Source organism: Schistosoma haematobium, chromosome 5 (assembly GCF_000699445.3).
Source record: "Schistosoma haematobium chromosome 5, whole genome shotgun sequence".
Classification (NCBI taxonomy): Eukaryota; Metazoa; Platyhelminthes; class Trematoda; order Strigeidida; family Schistosomatidae; genus Schistosoma; species Schistosoma haematobium.
Window position 1 is genome coordinate 7,221,844 of NC_067200.1, and position 22,173 is coordinate 7,244,016.

A 22,173-nucleotide genomic window follows, 5' to 3' on the forward strand; every position below is an offset into this window, starting at 1 on the left:
GGATCCCGGCTCAGTTGTCTAGAGCTTAACTTTTATTTATTGATATGAGTTCTAGAAATAAACAATCTTTAATCGATGTTAACTAGTGATAGTAGAATCAATAGTCACTCAGTTTAGTTTTCATGTTTGTGTGCAATTTGTTTTACGATAACTAATACTGAAATTATGAGAGTTTAACCTCCATCACTCAGTGCTGTAATTACATGAGTTCCTAACATATAACATCGAGGATGCAAGGGATCTTGTTATGTAGATGATAATAAATAATTAAAATAAATGAAATCTGATTGAAATGAATAATTGTTTAAGGATCGTTTGAAATTTCACTAAATGAAAACTATGGAAAAAGTTAGTATAAAGGGTATCAATCAAATTTTATTTTACAATGATCTTTAACTTCAGTTGACTTTTTTTGAAGTTTAAATTAATCTCTCTGTGGATTTTATTGTATCTATGGAAATGCTGAGATTTATACGAAGGAGGTTTTCTCTTTTTCGTCGTTTCTTCTTAGCATCATGACATCACGGACTGGTTTCATCTAGAAAAAGCTATGAAAATTAGCATGAGAAATATTTACATATACATAATTTCATTTCCTCGTTTATTTCAGAATCAATCTTTCAAACAATCATTTCTGAATTTTACCAACAATCGACAATTATCATCTTTGCGTTCTTTGGTTTCCTCCTGTTCTCCTCGTTCTTCGCCTTTTTCTTCTACTACAAAAACAAATGATATAATTTCAAAACTTCTTCCCCAGTCTTGTTATTGTGAAGAATGGGATGAACCATGTGCTATAGTTGGTGAAGAAGTTATGAAACAAAGTAAAAAATCAATAATCGTTAATCAAAATATTTCTAATACAGAGAACAACTTCATCTTGTCGAATTTACCACTAAATAATGATACTGTTTATCGTAGTGGTGTTGTAGAAACAATTAAACATTCCTATGAAGGACGTCGTTTACGGTTAATGCACTGGGTAGTACAAGACGATCAAAAACATGGAGAATTTCAACCATATACTACGACGATGAAAACAACAACAGAATCATCACCGTTAAGAACAACAGCTTGTCAGGAACGTACTGTAAAGACTGCATCTGATTTTAAAATACAATGTAATCATGGTTACCTAACTGATCAAGAACATGGTACAGTAATTTTTTTAGTTTTTGTAACCTCATTACCTTTCAAATAAGATTAATAATATTAACTTATGTCAGTCACATCTAATTAAACTTGACCGTAATCGAATGTTCAGAAACGTATCTCGACTTTTCTTCGATAATATATATATATACGCATAAGAAAAAGTGAAGTTTCATACTGATAAAGTTGAAGATCATGGGTTCAACCACTGGCTGCGCCATAGGTAGGCACTACTGAGTTTTTCCACACTAGGAAAAAATGGCCCTATGCAATGTCTGAGAGAAGTGACGGGGAAAGTCGACTGTGAATCAATAGCAGTTCACGTACCGGGCGACTGTCAAGTTCTTTTGGTTTGAAAAGTTCAACGGTGAGATTGTTTAGTAGATTATAGCAGATCAATCATATTTGTAATTAACCATCTCTAATTGTAGATATTTATTTTTTCAGAATTCAAAATAGAGGATATTGTTTAAAAATGCACCATAGAAGGACAATGAAATTAGTTGAAAACTCCTTTATCTTGTTCTTTCGATGTACTCACTTTTTGTATATGCCTTTACTATTCCATTTTCACAATCGTCATTGCATACCAGTATTCTTTATACTCGATTCATTCACAATCATCTAAATGGTCAATCCGTGTCTGGAACGTTCTATAAAGTACATATTCCCCATATTTTCATCAATTTGTCTTGACTTTACACCATAATTACATTCATTTTAGTCCTCACTGCAACATTTAATTGATTGAATGAAGTTTTTTCTACAACAATTTACCTATTTATACAGCTTTTAAGATTTCATTAATTCTTTGAAAATATCGTAACTTTCTTTGAATCGAAAAATTCAATTTTAGGTTGTGTATTTATTGGACAGATGATGGATTGATGGATAGTGGCTAGCAGTGGAATCCAGGACGCGCGTTTCGTCCCATTTGGGACTCGTCAGCTGAACGTACCTGCATCTCGGAGAGTTGATGTTCACTCTGGGACTCGAACCCAGTACCATTCGCTTCAAACACCATCGCTTTATCCACTCAGCTACTGAGTCCTGATAGCCACTTGCTTGTGCAATGCGATGAATTTGAATTCAATTGGTTTTGTTTAGCTTGTATCTAGGACGAAACGCGCGTCCTTGGTTCCACTGCTAGCCACTATCCATCACTGCTTGCAAATAGCTTGTGAATTAAGGTAATATCGAGGCATACGCACAGTATGCACATATGCCAATGAGAGACTGATCAATTGCAGTCTTAAACCTCAATGGGAAGATACAAGCCAAACAATACCAAGATGATCGATTGTTTTTGTGCAGCCTACATTTCAATAGATTTGAATAAAAAAATTCGTCTCTCGTTTTTAATTGGTTTCTATTGTGTCTTAATCCCTATCAAAATATCATATGACATGATCTCTAATCAGAGCACTGACTGATCTTGGCACTTTGCTAAACCACTGACGCGTTAATCAGAATTAGCAGCCTGGAATAAAATCTGAGTCCTAATTATTTCTTCTTTCCTTGCCGTGTCCGTTGAATCCAAAACACCATCTCAGCTTCTACTTTATGAATCGTATATTTCAGATTTACATGGTTTATATACAAGCCAACCAAAACCGCATCACACCATAAAATGAAAAATAACAATTACACAAGATCAAGCCAAAAAGTGGCTGTGATTTTGAGAGACTGTAACTAATAGATTGGGAAAAACTTAAGAATAGTAAAGCGTATAATAGTAGTCAATAGGTCCAATGGAAGCTTATAATAAGAGAAATACTGGTATATGTATAATCTAGTTACTCAACAGTTATTCAATAAGAATATGTACATAATAACAGTTCATAAACAGATCATAGTAGTTATCATTCATTTATTCTTCGTTAAGATATAACAGTTTCCTGTATCTATCTATTTGTAAATTATTTATAGATGCATTCCAAAACTCATGTCTTATTGAAATTTACTTACCAAATTTAAATATCTACTGGGAATATAAACAAACTGACAAATGTTCAACTGTCAATTCTAACCAAACACATAATCATTTAGAAGTTATTCATTCTCTACGAAATCATTCTCAACTTCGACAAAAAAATAGTTTAAGTCCAGATTCTCGGGCAGTTGCTGAACTATTAGCAAAAGTTAGTTCACTAAATTAATTTATTTGTAAAGATTTATGTTTTATTCATTTATGGTTTCCAATCTGTATTTGTTGGTTAAATGGATACTGTTATAGCTACTTTTCGAACAAATATTGAAATATATATGGGTTTACTTAGCAGCCATGAATTACCTAATATGTTTTGAATTATATTACGTCCTTGATCTGTCTACCCACTTTCGTGCAGAAGATAACTTGGCTAATCTAGATTAAGACCTTGATGCGATAGGTTGACCGGCTCAACCTTGAGGCTAGTATGCGTGAGTTCGAAGTGAGATCAACTACTTGGAGTAGAGAGACGAAAACTATACTATCACGTGATTGGCTGACAAGCACATGAGTAAGAGAAGACAAGTCAACTGGAACACTACACGATTTATTCTCAATTCCGATATGGTTCCCGATTCCAGATCAGTGTAAAAAGATACATGATGAATAAATAAATGGGTAACCAGACCACAAAGCACAAGAATTAGGAAAATACAATTGTCGAAAACTGGAGATTAGCTTATAAAATAGAGTAGAAAATATTACGTTTGAATTACAATAACTTTGGAACAAAAAAGGCTATGGCAGTGAATCATATATGAAACGAAAGCTTATGATCTACAGAATAGACTAGAGACAAAAATAGATGTTACTATTTTACAAGGTTTGAGTTAGATGAAATAACGTACTCCTCAAAATAGCTTCCATAGTTTGTCAAGGCTTCTTGTTTTCCTGTTCACATCAAACCAAAAATACTATAAATAAAATAAATGTTATATGAGTTAAAAGGGTAATAATACACATGTGGTGTATGCTACTTATGTTGATGGATATAAGTAGTATGTAGTACCAATCAGAAGTGGAATGCATGCCTGCAGATGATTGGGAAGATTCAATTGAAGGAAACCGAAAGTCATTCTTAGAAAAACAGAAATAAAGGAATTACGAAGCATGTAAACGACAGCTGATGGAAGATTTGTAAATTATGTCTTTAATTTATGGTTTTCACATTTTACGAAGGCACTCTGTAATTTTGCACTAAACCATAAATTGGCTTTCCCCACCTGATTTCTCGTTTACTAGTCATGGACCATCTACTGATCAATGAAATCTGTATATTCCTTCATGTTGTTGTTAATTAATGATGAAATAGATTACTTTCAAAAGTACATCCTGTTATTATTCTTTATTGTTGTTGTTTGATTCTGTTAGTATCCTGGATTGAATTTTGATCACTTCATGTAATAGAATATGTAAACCCTGAAAACATGCCTCAGCATATTGCATTTACTGACAAGTTTTGTCAGATTCTTTGACCCCATAGTTCATCGTGTTTTATCACTCGTCAGTCTGGATATATCCTACACCCTAGCATTGATTTCTGCACACTGAGGCTCGGACTCAGTAGTTCCTTCGTATGTAGGCTCTGTTTGTCACAAATTTATATCAGTTAAGTTACTGTTGAGAACCGGCGAGCATTGAACTTCGGTTTCATTCCAGTACGGCACTCTTCAGATATGCCCATTTACGACGCAGCTCAATATATAAACTTAACCATTCTCTACGAAATTCCTACAACTAAAATCCCTTCAAATTGTAACCTTAATTTTCTCTTTACTTGCTTTCTTTTTACACTCCAGTTAGTCAACCATATTGACACATTATTAGAAGATTGGTATCCAGATCTAGGAGCGAAATTAAATCAATCTAATGAAGGTGTTTATTTAGTTGAACGTATTATTCCATGTTGTGCCTGTCTTGCTACACCAAGCCGTCATCTCAATAATTTTTTAAGACAGTCTCTTAGTTTTTCCACTGATAACCATCTCCAAAATATGATGAAAAATTCCTCTTCTAATAGTATCATTAATCAGTATAAGGAAATGGACAAAAACTTTAATGGAAACAAGTATTGGTATGTTGTAGTTTTGTAACTTTTTCTTGTTGTTCAAACTTAATATGTTCCTCACTTGTTCTATTCCGCTACAAGATATATACGTTTCCTTTGCATGTTTGCCTAACTTGCTGCACGAGTTATAAGACTAAGATCGACAAAGAAACTGTAATTGACGAACCGAACAAACTGCATACAAATCACAGTTTTATGTGCGATTGTCACTCTGACCTAGACAATGGCTTGTAACCTGAGATACTTACTGAGTACATATTCCGCTTCATTCAAAAGCGTATCAGGTTTATGATCTTTCACCTACTACCAGACCTGAGAATAGCATGTGAGCGTGAACAGGTTGTATGTTTGGGTCAACTTAATCTGTTGAAATGGTGTTTTACTATTTAGTTTCATGTAGTTAATGTGTTATAAAGAGTGGAATGGTTCTCCTAGATTTCACTGCTAACCACTGTTCACAGTGTTACCGACAATTGCAATTGTGCAGGTATTATTGGTGTATCTGTTCAAAGAGCCCTGTATAGGGTGATAGTAACCGACTCAAATAATCCTGAAGGATAACACCGGAAAAGTATAAACCCTTATAAATAATGATAAGTAATATATATTGGGTGTACATTAGTAACATTCATTTGATGAACCTTGAATAGGACAAAGTAAACATTAAGTATTCTACTACTTTAGCTACACCTTTCAAGGTATACTCGAGTGTAATTTTTGACTTCTTGAATTCATTCAATTAATAACAATTCGAACATTTTATACTAGCGTTTTGAGTTATAAATACATAAGCTACTTACAAATTAAACTGACTGATAGAGCAAAGGATGTTTTACGAATATAAATGGAGTTCACCATCAAGATTTACTGTAAATTTGATAACGAGTGAAATCTATTGTGTTGAATGGTTTCAGAAGATTACGCAACATTACCTACCGTCATCTAATGTTAAGTTGATTTATTAGATCATATGCTTTTGATAGGGCTTTTTATTATGAAGTTTAAATGCAATTTTCATTATGAACACTGGCTGAACCATCAAAAATCAAATAGGATCAAGCAATCAGTTTTTTTTTTATCAATTATGAACTATTTACCAACGTCTTCGAAAAGGGATAACCTTAGTATTGTCTCACTTTCTATTTGTTTAATTGGCATCCTAGTAAGTGGATAGTGTATGTACTAACTGATAGAATTGTAAAAATAACTTTTTCAGGCTTTCTTTTTTAATGTACACTTCTTACGAGTCTCTAACCAAGGTAAACGAATTCACTCAGTGATTATTGGTTTCTTACGTAACGTAACGTTGTAATGAAAACTACATTTAACTTGTTACGTAATCGTTACAAAATCCTAATTTTCTAAAAAAAATCATTCTTTTTAAATATTTCCTTCCACTAGTTTGAATCAATTATCGTCAAACAATAAGAAATTATCTAAATCTGTTCAATATTTAAATGATACTGAGAATGAACTGAAATATTCTTATTTGAGCTCATCTGTATTATCTGTACCAAATGATTTATTCACTAATGAGGAATTATTAATGAAATATTCTTTGGACATCAAAAATTTCGATGATAATAATAAGATGATCACAGAGAAATATTTAGCACATCATAATATGTCCAAGTAAGTATAATCTGTCTTGTTTACTCATTCATTTATATCTATTATGATCGAGTGTATTTTACAATTGATTGATCACTGTGTGGTAACCAATGTCATATATGTCAAGTCTTTCTTAGTGCAGATCGAATCCTATCGACCAAGTTGCAGTGTGCGTGATACGGGATCGAATCCGTCAGGGAGCATCAGTTCCCTTAAGATTACAGGTACACCTTGCTGACGAGTGTCAAGTAGCACGAAACCTAGGTCCAGGGTTTCTTGTTGACTCTCTTCAACCATCTTATCTCAACATAGTGTATTTTAATACAATAATCAAATTAGATTTGAATCGATCAAGCGCAAATTAATAATAAATATAATTACTACTCCTTTTCCATAACCGTATTTATATTTCAGTAAAACATTTAACATCAGAATACAAAGCTTGGCTGCAGCTTGTGATTAGACGGTGGATCACTTCTTACGTGCATTTTTAAGCAATATGAACTAACAATTTGGTATACTGATCTGTTTAACAGTACATTAACCAATACGGTTCTTTGAAACACAACTTAGAAAGCAACATGAGTTGTAAACGTGACATAGAAGATTTTATACCACATTGGTTACCAATGATTTAAAATATTGATTACCATTTCAGTCCTTATTAGTGAGATTCTCCTCTAAACATTCTCGTTACTGTATATTCCATATTCCTCATTGATGCAGCAAGCTCAAGGACTATTTTTCACTTAGTTTATATATAAAGCGTTTCTTATATAGTGTCGTTTACTCTGTGTTTCACTTTTCATTCATTCCAAAACAGTTCTTCGAAATGGTCGTGGCCTTTTAAACGGTAGGTAAATTTTTCTGTCCATCTTCTGAAAATCCACTAGCCAACTGTTTGAATGGTGATTAAACTCCAGTGTGACTGAATTATTTACGTGTAAATAATCGTTGTTATGTTAGTTTAGTCCTCCTATGCTGATCAGGTTCTGTCGATCAAGATACAATGTTTCCTCTATTCTGAATAACGCGGCGGCTCATGTACAATTTTCTTACGTTAGATAGTTTGAGGTTGTTGTTTAAAAAATTTGGGTTCTCCTTGCTGACAAGTTCCAACTAATATGTAACCTAAGGCTGTGGTTTTCTTGATAACTATCTGCAATCACTTGGCATACCTATATATTTCTCGTGATGTTCAGCCACTTAATCTTGTGGAAATATTGCAATTCGACTGGTAGACCTAAAGCAGCATTAATAAATAGATAAACATTACATCTTAGTGATTAATCGTTTAGACAAATATATCTATATATAGTAAAGTTCTAGATTGCTTGTTTACGGAATGTACATTTACATTACTGGATGATACGTCTTGGAGTTCTTTTGTTGTAATAAATGTAGATTGTGTGCAAATTTTCAAACTTTAAATTATTAATTCTAGTACTGTTTAATAATCTTATATTTTTTTTACAATTCACTGGTTTTTTGTGATAACAGGAATCGATATAAAAGAGCACATTCAGCAGATCCATTAAAAATGACCAACCGTAATAAAAATGAAAATGGTAATCAAAATAAATTAACCAATCCATCAACAACCTATACATCGTTTGTTTATGGTATCACTATTAGTGAATATATTCATTGGTATGTAATGAGAAGTTCAAATAAAATATTACAGCCTGGAGAATTATATTGTCCTATACATTCATCTGTTCAGTTATGGGCTCCAGATTTAGTAAGTTCCATCGTATGAAGACATGTAATCCTATATGATTTTTTCATTAATATATATTTACTTCGAAGTTTCTAACTACTGAAATGCTATATAAGTAAAATGAAAATAATGTAGATAAGATTTTTGTCACTTGTCGACATTAAGTTAAACAGAAAAGTATGAAGATCAAGTCAAAGTCTTTTTTATACTGATTGTAATCTTCTTAATGTTGAGAAATTTATAAGATTTTTCTTGAAGACTCAGTTTGAACCACCGTAACGGAATACAGTGAGTTGTAAAGTAGTGTCTGTTACAAATGTGTATCAAGACGAGTTACTATACGTCACAATAGCAAAAACAAATACATATAACTTATATCACCACGTTAAACAGATGAATTCATAGTAATATCATATATTTATATATATTATGAGAACAATTACAAAGCGTAAACTAATTTACAAACATGATCAAATTCTATTTATTTTTCCCAGGATCGGTGATCATTGAAGTAAATATTTTACTTTGCAGACTAATATTAAGTGAACAATTATTAAAAAGCAAGAATACAATGAGACGTCTCACTTTAGTATGGGACTTCTTAACAGAGTCTGTGCACTGTCCCCCAACCGGAAATGGTCTCTTAACATTAAGATTTCCGTGTCCAAATACGATGCTTTACATTTCTTTCTTCAAATCTCATTAATCCATTTTCATTTTCTCGTGAAATTTGTGCGTAACTGTCTCATATTCAACATGGTTAGACTCTATTGGTTATATCTTCTCTTTGAAATTGGGAGTTACCCCTGGAAATTAGCCACTAGTAGGCACATAATTTATTATGCATATAACACTAGTTGTTTTAGTGAATTGTAGAATATTAGTGTTACTAATGGTTGTATAATGAGTTGTTTTTTTGTTATACTTCTTTTTTTTCTATTTTTTCTCAAATCAGCAATTTAAAGATATTCCTTCAACACTTTTCTTTTCTACTGATCGTGTCTATTTATTGGAATTTCTTGGACGTGGAGCTTTTGGTTCCATATTTAAAGGTTCTGTAAATAGTTCAAATCCATCCAAACAACAACAAATAGGACGATTATCAAATAGAATTTCACTCGAAACAGTCAATCAAGTAAACTGATGATTATGTGTATATGTATTTCTTTGTAACTTATAAAGCTGATTGTAACTCATGGAAGAAAAAAGGAGAATTTATCATGGACAATTTGACAGTAGACACTTACTTACTTACTCACTTACGCCTGTTACTCCCAATGGAGCATAGGCCGCCGATCAGCATTCTCCAACCCACTCTGTCCTGAGCCTTCCTTTCTAGTTCTATCCAATTTTTGTTCATTTTCCTCATATCTGTCTCCATTTCTCGGCTTAATGTGTTCTTTGGTCTTCCTCTTCTCCTTTGGCCTTGAAGATCCCACTTGAGAGCTTGTCTTGTGACGCAGTTAGGTGCTTCACTCAATGTGTGTCCTATCCACTTCCAGCGCTCCTTCTTGATTTCTTCCTCCGCTGGGACCTGGTTTGTTTTCTCCCACAGTGGGTTGTTGCTGATAATGTCTGGCCAACGGATCTGAAGTATTTTGCGTAGACAACTGTTAATAGACACCTGTATCCATCGCGTTATCCGCTTAGCTACTGAACATGAACTCTGGGTTACAGGTACATTCAGATGACGAGTCCCAAATAGGACGACACGTACGTCCTGGATTCCACTGACGGTCACCGTCCATCTCTGCTTATAATGCTTGTGGTTTAAGGCAATATCGATGTAATACGCACAGGATGCACATATGCCAATAAGAGACTGATCAATTGCAGTCCTAAACATCAATGGGAAGTTTCAAACATCCAATTATTTTTTAATGCAAAATTACAGTGTTTTAGTAAAGTGTGAAAAGTATACGTTAAATACAACATCATTTGAACATTTTCCTTGTATTGTCTTTTGCATATTCCATCATTCGTCAAATTCTGTTTTTTTTCGATTGCTCTCCTATTTAATTCTTATTCTCTTCATTTCAATATTTTTCTAACCGTCCTTCCACTTCCGATTAATATTACATACTACTTACATCTGTCAACATAAGTGATATACACCACAATACCGAAATTGGGCAAACCGAAGTGGATGAAGTTGTACTGTTTTTTTTAACTTGGTACTTGTTAGTTGTGAAAATCAAGTTTTCTGTAAAACTACTAGATCATCATTTAAAAATACAGAATTTCACTTTTTTTTTTTTTAAAAAAAATTGATTGAAAACTGGTTAGTTGCCCATTTGTATCATCCAATTAACATTATTTCTTCAGTCATATTCACTAGCTACTAGTGTTAACTGACGTTTACTTCTTATTTATTAAATGTATGTCTGTTTTCTCTTTTTTTTCTATTAATTTTAGTTTAATAACAATCGTACCACAAATTTCATTCATGAGGTAGCTGTAAAACTATGTTCACCTATTTATCCTAATTTAAATAGTAATAGAAGTAATTGTTATCCTATGTTTAATTCTATCAACTCTGAGCGTATCAATTTATCATCATCATCATTACAGCACAAGTGTTCTACGTCGAATCTTTCCGATGCTATGTTTTTATATCGTCAAGAGCAACGTAGATGGTTACATAACCCAATTGAAGCCTGTTTAACTGCTTATCAGGTTGGTTGATTAGTTAAATTAATTAGTTGTTTGATTAATTTTGTCATTTAAGAAAGTACAGATGTTTTCACCAGCATAAGACCATCCTGGAGACCAAACATAGAACCTTAAGGTCTTACTCCGCAAGTAATCAACCTTTTGATTATTGATTCCTCATCCAATAAATTTGAAAGACGGATGTACCCTATCACGAAGTAGCTGAAGGGAAAATTTGTAAACCATTGGATGCCGAGTCGGTGGTCCAAAGGTTAAATGGTCTCTACAAAATCTGAAACTCTCTTCGTCTGATTTCTTTGCTGAGGTTGTGGGTGCTCATTGTTGTGTACAATCGAAACCTACTTTCTTTAGCTAGTGTTTGTTCAAGTATAGATTTTGTGAGTGCGATTCTTGAAATGGATTAAAATCTGAGCAAAGATGGATAGTGGCCGCGACCGACCTCCTGTAGGACTGAGATGTAATCACAATTGATTGATCACTGGGTGGTGATCAATGTTCATGTATGTCAGATCTTTCTTAGTGTAGATCGAATCCTATCGACTAAGTTTCAGTGTGAGTGACACGGGATCGAATCCGTCAGGGAGCATCAGTTCCCTCAAGATTACAGGTACACCTTACTGATGAGTGCCAAGTAGCACAAAACCCGGGTCTGGGGTTTTTGTAGATATTATAGTAATTTCAGTAGTTGAGACCATATTTCAATGGAGGCTAGACCACCATAGAAAACCTGGATGTATTGAACTGCTATTTCGTCCTATTATTGGACTCCTCAGCAGTGCACATCCAAGATCCCGCCTCATGATATTCGAACCCAAGATCTATCGGTCTGGAAACGGCCATCCAGTACTTCCAGGTTTTAAATAGTCCTCTAGCTTCAATTGACTCGTGTGATCTCAACTATTAAAATAAATTTATGGTTTTTTTTATTTCTGATTACTTAAAAAATTCAATGAAAAAACTTTCTTTCGACTTATTCTAATTATCAAAGTATGCGCTTCTTCTTTTTCTTTTATTTAAATCTTTATATAGGAAATTCGATCTGAATTAAATATCCTATTATCAATTACAAGAAATTCATTGTATTCTAATCAATATTCTTTTCCATCATCATTATCATCATGGTCACCTTCATTACCATCATCATCATTATTACTATATCATAAGAGTAGACGTACTAACAGATTATGTAATAGTTATTGTTTAAAAGAAAAACGATCTAATCAAAGTTGTTTTAATAAATGTTTACAAAAGAATAAATTAAAAGATTTTAATAATATGGACAAGATAAATAGTATTAATGATAGTAATAACTTACTTATTTGTTATGGAATTATTTATCCTAATCCTATTGGATTTTTAATGCCATTATTACCATTAGGCAATTTATCTGATTATTTCAATTCATTATTAATATTATATCAAGATGTATTAAAGACAACAATGAATACATCAGTCATAACAACAAATTATAATGAATTATTTATTAATCATCCATTACATCCAATCACTATGACGTTAATAATTAATCAGGTAAGATTTTTTCTTTTTTGATTGAGATCATGAACCGATTGATGTTAGACCACTTTTGGAAACCTGGAAGCACTGGACGGTCGTTTCGTCCTATTGTGGGACTCCTCAGCAGTGCGCATCCACGTTCCCGCTCGCGGGATTCGAACCCAGGGCCTTCGGTCTCGTGCGCGAACGCTTAACCTACTGGACCACTGAGCCGGCATCCAATGGTGATAGTGTCTTCGTTCTTTTTCTTTTCTTTTGTTTTGTTTTTTGGGTTGGTTTTTTGTTATTTGTGTTTATTTTATTATTGGATCATAATGGTATACAGTTTCAAATTATTGACTAGACAGATACAAATATCTTTTTTTTTAATGTTTAATATGCAAATCATCAGCATATTTTTGTGCATTATGTAATATAAATTGTATTGTATATATTGTAAGAAATATATCTAAAAGAAGTTAAATCAAAATATGATATCACTCCATGAAGTTCTTGACTAGTTAACTGAATTGTGTCATTACGTTCAAACTAATTGGTTGATATTAATATGATTGTTGTGAATAACAGTTAAGAAAGATTTTTCTTTATACCATAGATCTTTTCACTTTTTGTTTTCGGATATGTGTGTGAGAATGATAATAATTGGTTGTTTGCATAGTTAGTCTTGTAGATAGTTTGAAAGTCGTTAGATGAGTTATAGATTCTCCTATCCTTATTATTATTGTATCGGATTGTTGAACAACCACCGTGCAATTAATATCAGTCCAATACTAATAACTGATTATGGTTTAAAATTACAAAGTACTAATTCTAAGAAAAATAAAACCAAAATATACTACGGTTATAACTTGTAGCCTGAGTGCCCTCTTAATGCATGACGTAACGATACCGCCAATTAGAGAACAGTGAATTATCGATCGGACCAATGACGAATAAAAACCCGTACGAGCAGTCTATAGTCCTTATCGGTCCTGCTTCCTGCCTAGCCCAGCCAGTTAAGTCCAGAACACTAATCTCAGCCTCTGCAATATGAATCATTCATTTCAAGCATACTGGGTTTATATACCAACCAGATAGACCACATCATACCAATAAAATAGGAAACAACATTTATGCAAGAACTATTCAAATGTGGCTGTGAATGTGGGAGCTAGTAATTGATAGACTAGGCATAATTCAAGAATGGTAAGTCGTACAAGAGTAATTCATAGGTCAAAATAAAGCTCATAATAAAAAGGACATGAATATAAATAGTTTAACAATTATACGATAAAAATATAAGCATAGTATTGGTCCATAAATGGATCTCAAAAGTTACCATTCATTATGCTTATCGGAACCTAACAACTACAGAAGGGAGTGTATTAGATGTTGCCGTGTTGAACAGGTGACTGTTTTGCTTTCTCTTTTTAAAAGTCACGTTGGGTAATGTTCTAAGGTGCGTTTGGAAAGTGTTCGCTTTGTGCGGCCGATATAACCTGCCCCATGGCAACAAGTAAATTTATAGATGCACATCGATATGGTTCAAACTGGAAGTTTATCCTTAACACATCCGTGAATGGTAGGCTGGGCTGATAAAACAATACGGAGCCTAGCTGAATAGGTTTTATTCATCGATTTTGAAATCCGTTAATTCAAGAGTTCGACAGCAGTATATTTTAAATTTGATATTCATAAGACGTTTTCTTCCGAATTGTTGGTGCTTTTCCAGTATGCTGTCTTGGTGTTAAGTTCCTAACGAAAAATCCAGGTAGATAATCATTTCTGACGAATATTTGTCAAAGTTAAAGTAGTTCGCCATCTATTGTGTTATTCGAACATATTCGCCTAATACTTGAGGATAAAGAGTGGATTAAGTTTCTCTTTCTATTCAATGGGGCCCAGCTATGGAAATACCTATACTGACCATTCCAGGTTGGTTTTCTACATATATATCTCTGTAAAGAACCATCTGACCTTTTTAACCGTATATCAAGAAAGTAAAATGCCTACTTCTGATGTGGATTGAATTGAATGATGACAATTGTTGAATCGATTCAAAAAATTTTTGAGGTTCATATAATTTATCTCGGTGTAATGATATAATGTAGCAACTTGAACTATTGTGCATATATATGTATATGAAGTTATATGTTGTTCTTATGTGACTGATTATATGAACTATTAGTGTAGTGAACGAGAACACAAGCGGGGACAATAGAATGTATTTGAATACAAAATTACAGAACATCTTAGTAAAATCTAAGAACCATACAATAATTACTTTATTTGCAAAATGTAAATCAATTGTCTCAGACTTTACTGTTCCTTTATATCCACAGCGATTATTCTCTATTCTTGTTCTCCTTTCTTCGATCTTCTTAACCTTCTGCTGCTAGGTATGTCAGTGGTCTAGTGGTTAAGTGCTCGCGCGCGAAACTAGTAGGTCCTGGGTTCGAATCTCGCAGGGAGCGAGTTCGTGGGTGCGCACTGCTGAGGAATCCCACAATAGGACGGAACGGCTGTTCAGTGCTTCCAGGTTTTCCATGGTGGTATAGCTTCAACTGACTCATGATCTTAACCACTGAGAATACATTTTAGTTTTATTTTTTAATAGCTTTTTACTTTCCCATTGTTAATGTTATTTACTGAAATACATCAGCCTCTTTTGGGTTATATATACACTGTAATCCGTTCTAATTTCATTATTAAGATAAGTAATATAGTTCAAGTACTTTAAAGTAAAGAGTCTTAAATAGAATGACATATGGTTCTTAGATTTCACTGTTAGTTACTATGCAAATTTAAAAAATATCTTTCTTTCACTTGGTAATGTTTTACTTGAATCTTCCGATTGATGTTTAGGACTGAAATTGACCAATCTCTTATTGGCATATGTTCATACTGTGCGTATTGCCTCGATATTGCCTTAATTTACAAGCATTATAAGCAATGATGGATAGTGGGTAGCAGTGGAATCCAACGCGATGGCGTTTGAAGCGAATGGTACTAGTTTCGAGTCCCAGAGTGAACATCAACTCTGAGTTTCAGGTACATTCGGCTGACGAGTCCCAAATAGGACGAAACGCGTGTCCTGGATTCCACCCATAGTCACTATCCATCTTTGCTTATAATATCTTTTTTTTCTTCGAAATAAAAAAATCTCCTTACTTTTAACCTTATTGTAAAATTGAATAAACTTTGATCATAAAATGTATTTACATTCTGAAAGTAATGTACACAATAAATACATAACGTAAAGAACAATTAATGGAAATAATACAATGTTAAACAGTCTTTTATTCTTAATTTGAACTCTTTAGAATCCTATATGGATAAATCTAACGTCAACTGTTATTAGATCTCATTCATTTTAGATCATACTTACTCTATTGAACAACATTCAAACAAGGAATTGAAGTCTGATAATCAATATTTCAAGCTTAAGTCAATTTGATCATTATTATTATACAACATTAAACATGGTAACGGTCTTATTTTTTTCCAGTTTATACTTATCACATTGGTTTATTAAGCTACACAGATTAAAACAGTCGTATTTTTCTGGAAAGTTTCATTATTTTATAGTCCAATACTTGAATGATCGAGTCAAATTACACTAATTAGTAATATGTTACAATTCTTTTTTTTTCTTTCGAACTATGAATATTTTAGATAGCTAAAGGACTTGCATATCTTCACTCTTTATCTATTGTTCATCGTGATGTAAAATCGGAAAATATATTAATTTGGTCAATACCATCACCTTCTACAATGATGATGATGATGACGACATCATCAACATCGGAATCGAATGATCAGAATCCATCCGAAGTACATATTGTACTGACTGATTATGGTGTAAGTCGATTCATGAGTGTACGTGACGATGATGAAGATGGCAATGGATGTAGAGGATATGTTGGTACACCTGGTTATATGGCCCCTGAAATTTTAGACTATATAGGTGAACAAACATATACTTCAAAGGTTTGTTTAAAGAAAAAAAAAACGCCAAAATTTTCTCAATGATATATATCTTTTCATTATGCTTCATTCATAATTATTATAACATGAGTTTTCATCAAAACATTAAATAAACCTTTCCAACCTAGTAATTCAAATGGACATATAAGAGATAAAGGCCTTTCTATAACATGTTAGAAATGGGAAGTGAAGTTTAAAATACAGTACAAATGAATCTAAAAATCATCTAAAAAAATTAGTTACTCTTCAGATTATACATATTACCTTCTAAAGATCTGTCGCAGCTCGAAAACAGCACAATGATAACATCTTAAACTGTGCAGATGGATGACAAGGGTTTAAATCTCACAGAGAGCATTTTTCTCCTCAGGATTACGGATATGCCCTTCGAACCATTACCTTTTAACTTTTCGTACCAATTATCTCTATGCCTTTTCTATGTATGCCCAACCACCATCTAGCTGGCTGGGCGATGTTATCTGTTGTAGGAATAGACTAAAAGAAAGCTAGGGGCGGCCAAACTAAAAGATTATGTCAGCCCATGAAGTTATTTACAGTTTGACTGTGCCATGATCATAGGTGTTGACTACCTGGTTGGGGTCCATTTAACGATCGTAACCAATGGTTAAATACTTCCAATGACATGACTCAAAATCGTTTGCAATGGCGCAGATGAACTCATTATTTTTCTTCCTCCAAATTCTGAGATTTCTGAATTCTATATAAACTCTGAGATTTGACCTGACAATTTCGTCTCTTTATGCTAATATAGTATGACAACTTGAACCGATGTACATACGTACAACGTTCTACGCTGCAACTGGCTAACTGAATGCATTGTGATAGTGTGTATACTAGCAACATATAAATCCGTTATTAGAATGTGCATTAAATATATTCATAAATTGATAACTGTTTTTACAGTTTCTCATTGCCCTTCACCTTTGCATCAGTCAGAAACCTAAGACACTATTGCATATTGTGATTGGACTACAAATTGCCTCCAAAATATATCCCTACTGTCAGATTTTTTCATTTAATTATTACTCTCTTGTTTTTGTTTCCCTTTATTTTACTCTTTATAGATTGATATTTATGCTATGGGAATTTTATTATGTGAAATGATTCAATTAGAACAACCGTACAAAAAATCGTCATCGTCATTTTATCGTTTAGCTCAACAAGTTATTTCAGGTGTACGTCCTGGTATTCCACAACATGTAGGTTTTTTTTATATTGAATTGAATTTTTCTTTTGATTTCATGAATGATCCAAACATCAACTCTGAGATGCAGGTACATCCAGCTGACGAGTCCCAAATAGGACGAAACGCGTGTCCTGGATTCCACTACTAATCAGCATATATTTTAACTAAAAATACTCTATCCATGTACGTCCTGGACTCGTGGTATCAATAGAATATTTTGTAATATTCAATGTTATCTAATATTGTCAATAAATCTGCTCGATTATTCGTCAATACCTAATAACATATAGTGGGCATACCCTCGTTAGACAACCATTGACACCCAAAAATCACTAAACAGTCTTTTTTGTCCTACTACAGAAATCTTCAGGAGTGTGGGTCCAAATCTCCTTGGGAATCCGACATAAAACATTTAGGTCTCATACTGATTACTTAACCTTGAGATTAGGGAACTTTATTCGTATTCAAAAGATTCTACATTGAGGACTGTGTTTTATTACTTCAAGTTCTGACCTTGCACAAAATAACATGACACTGACATGTTCAAACCTGTTGCAATTTTGATTTTACTAAAAATATTTTGCTTTATTTCTTTTGTACTATTTAAGCTTGTGTTAATTTTATCTCGGCTACTTATTTAATTTAAAGTAGTGACTTACATTAAGTCAAGAAACATCAGAAATACAATTTTCTACTGATTGAGATATCACAAAATATTATTTATTATTTAAGTTCCCAATGTTTACTTCAGTGGATTACAAGTTCGAATCTGACTTTACTCACGTCTATTTAAGTTGGTGTTATAGTGTAACTGCTGATTACACTAATGTAGACTATTTGATAAACAGGTTACAATTAATAATTGATCTCATCTGGTATCTCGAGTATCATGTATGTATTGTGGAACTTCTCAGCGGTGCGCATCCACGATCCCGCTCGCGGGATTCGAACCCAGGGCCTTCAGTTTCGCACGCGAACGCATAACCTCTAGATCACTGAGTCAGTATCCAACGGTGTTAATGTCTAACCTCAACCAATTCACGAAATTGCACGACCATCTTTCATTGTACTGAGGTAGATACCTGTCTCTACCCGATACGGACTAGCTCTATTGGTCACGACTTTCAGGTTTTCAGTGATGGTCTAACACCAGTCAATTCATGATCTCAATCAAAAACTTAATAATCTCCACAACCCTATACTGCTCATATGTAAGTAATTATAATATTTGGCCATGGATTTAAACGATGATTGGGATGTTTACTTTGTCAAAATTTTCTTTTTTTCCTTTTATTTTTTATCACAACTTCAAATAACAGTTTATTAAATGTTGTCCTATTGCATTAATCAATTTAATGACATATTGTTGGTCATCCAATTCAAATAGACGACCATCAGCTGAACAAATTGTACATTTAACTAATTCATATCAATTATCTACTTCATTATTATCATTATCCAATGAAATTATTACTAATCATTGTAATATTATTAATAATAATAATAAGAAGAAGAAGAATAGATCAAACTCATTATCAATTTATCAAAATGATTTAATGAACAAATCATTCATTGATAAAAATAATTGTTTTAGTCATATACAATCGGTGTATTCAATTGATTTTTTAAAAGTTGTAACTTGTGCTGTAATTGGTAAGTGATGAATGGTTATTTCAAAAATTGTGATTCATTTATTTCAATGGTTGAGATCATAAGTCAGTTGAAGCTGAGGAGTCCCACAATAGGACGAAATGGCCGTTCAGTGCTTTCAGGTTTTCCATGGTGGTCTAGTTTCAATTGACTCATGATCTCAACTAATAAAATTACTATCATATCCACAAATACAACACAGAATGCACCAATCCAATCACAATTGACGGAGAAGATTTGGAAGATGTAAAAACCTTTACGTATTTGGGCAGCATCATTGATGAACAGGGTGGATCTGATGCAGATGTGAAGGCGCGGATCGGCAAATCAAGAGCAGCATATTTACAACTGAGGAACATCTGGAACTCAAAGTAACTGTCAACCAACATCAAGGTCAGGATTTTCAATACACATGTCAACACAGTTTTATTGCAAGGGGCGGAAACTTCGAGAACTACGAAAGCTATCAATCACAAAATACAGGTGTTTATTAACAGTTGTCTACGCAAAATACTTCAGATCCGTTGGCCAGACATTATCAGCAACAACCCACTGTGGGAGAAAACAAACCAGGTCCCAGCGGAGGAAGAAATCAAGAAGGAGCGCTGGAAGTGGATAGGACACACATTGAGTGAAGCACCCAACTGCGTCACAAGACAAGCTCTCAAGTGGGATCTTCAAGGCCAAAGGAGAAGAGGAAGACCAAAGAACACATTAAGCCGAGAAATGGAGACAGATATGAGGAAAATGAACAAAAATTGGATAGAACTAGAAAGGAAGGCTCAGGACAGAGTGGGTTGGAGAATGCTGATCGGCGGCCTATGCTCCATTTGGGAGTAACAGGCGTAAGTGAAGTAAGTAAGCAATCCACAAAACCCCTTCTGATATTTATTTATTTATTTGTTTGTTTCCATGCTAATTGTTTAATGAGACTAGAGAAAAGAAAATTAAGGAACTTCTATTTTCTACAGTGTGATCCATTTATTATTATTATTATTATTATTTTACAGTTCCTACGTTTGACCAATCCCAGAATGTAAATAAGAGCAAGAAGGTTTAAGTGCGAAATCGGTCATAGGTGTATATACCATTGTACTACTGACTCAGATAATCACATGTAGCCGAACATAGAGTTGATGCATAAACAGTGTTTTCCAAAAACATGTCTTATTAGTAAATTTTTACCTGTCATTTGACCCTAAAAGGGTATATGAACTATTTAACGTTTGGAAGTTAACCATTATTTGTCTAGACTCTCTCAACCTATCAGGAATATCAATAGTTGAAATCATGAATCAATTGAAGCTAGACCACCATGGAAAACCTGGAAGCACTGGATTGCCGTTTTGTCCTAGTATGGGACTCCTCAGCAGTGCGCATCCACGATTCCGCCCCCAGCGAGGTCCGAACCCAGGACATACCAGTCTCGCGCGCGAGCGCTTAACCATTAGGCCACTGAACCGGCCGGCATCCAACGGTGTTAATATCTAACTTTTACCAATCCACGAAATTGCGCTACCGTACACCATTGTCTTCAGTGAGCTGATATCTCACAACAGACCTGGTTGAACTCCACTGGCCACGGCATCTCACTAATGCTTCCAAGTTTTCCATGGTAGTCTAGCTTCAATTGACACATGATTTCAACTATTGAGATTTCTAAAATCTCCAAAAAACCCCTTCTGATAACTATCAGGAATATGTTAATTTTTTTCTTCCAGATCTGTTATCATTCTTTTACTTTTGTCAGTTGGTTTGAATGAATAAGGGAGAAAAGATTATTGACAAATTGTCACACCTAGAAATACTAGTAATACTAACTTTAAAAAGAGAAAAAATCAACCTCAGTGGAAAGTACAGTCATTTCACGTTTCAATGATTTTGTGTACACTTCAATGTAATATAAATGAAATGACATGTTTGCTGAGATTTCTCACGTTTTTTCTTAATGATTTTTTAACTGTTCTTTTTAGAATACATTTCTTAAATTGTGAATGTAGTTACTTATACGTACATTTAGTCTGTTATGAACAGCATACTACTACTTAATGTAAATGCATATTAGTCCAACTTCATATCAGTTGAGTGATTTAAAAAAATAAACAAAAATTCAAAACAGAGTATCAGAACCATTGACCTTATTTGTGATGAAAAGCTAAACATAAGGGCCCCCAAATGCCTTAGTACACTCGAAGGTTGAGAGATTCCGCTCTCCCTCATCAAATGCTCTCACATAGTCACAAGTATACAGCCACTTCCAGCGAAGTCCTACTCACTGCCTTCTCATGGCGGAGGTGTTGTTTACGTAACTGAGAGAGAGAAAAGCGAATGTTCGGTGCTTTAACCAGGTTGGTGGGTACAGAAGAGCCACCTAGGAGGATTGGAAAACCACCATTCCAAATCAAGGGTGCACATGGGCTCCAGGATATTGAGGGCACAAATTGAGTATGAACCTATTGTTTGTCACTGGCTACCATGGGACTGCACCTCCTTACGTTGCTCCACTGCCTTGTGGATTAAACCTCTAGATCAAGGGTTTGGGAAGCTGTTCCTTAGGAAAAGCACCTACTTCGGTTTGGGTGCTCGGACAGTATCTCAGCCCTCACGAAAATATAATAACC

At 33.9% G+C, this 22,173-nt stretch overlaps 1 protein-coding gene across 1 annotated transcript in view; it reads left to right on the plus strand.

The window, feature by feature from the left end:
* Positions 1–22,173, plus strand: part of MS3_00011118 (uncharacterized protein) — a gene marked incomplete at both ends in the record, with an annotated part of 121,065 nt that overhangs the window by 58,791 nt on the left and 40,101 nt on the right. The window contains 12 exons of the mRNA XM_051219526.1: positions 611–1,154; positions 3,082–3,293; positions 4,942–5,216; positions 6,612–6,842; positions 7,645–7,674; positions 8,322–8,562; positions 9,497–9,676; positions 10,957–11,217; positions 12,244–12,744; positions 16,384–16,698; positions 17,781–17,915; positions 19,222–19,555. Of these exons, the coding sequence (XP_051064800.1) occupies positions 611–1,154; positions 3,082–3,293; positions 4,942–5,216; positions 6,612–6,842; positions 7,645–7,674; positions 8,322–8,562; positions 9,497–9,676; positions 10,957–11,217; positions 12,244–12,744; positions 16,384–16,698; positions 17,781–17,915; positions 19,222–19,555 (3,259 nt within the window). The remainder of the gene's footprint in view (positions 1–610; positions 1,155–3,081; positions 3,294–4,941; positions 5,217–6,611; positions 6,843–7,644; positions 7,675–8,321; positions 8,563–9,496; positions 9,677–10,956; positions 11,218–12,243; positions 12,745–16,383; positions 16,699–17,780; positions 17,916–19,221; positions 19,556–22,173) is intronic.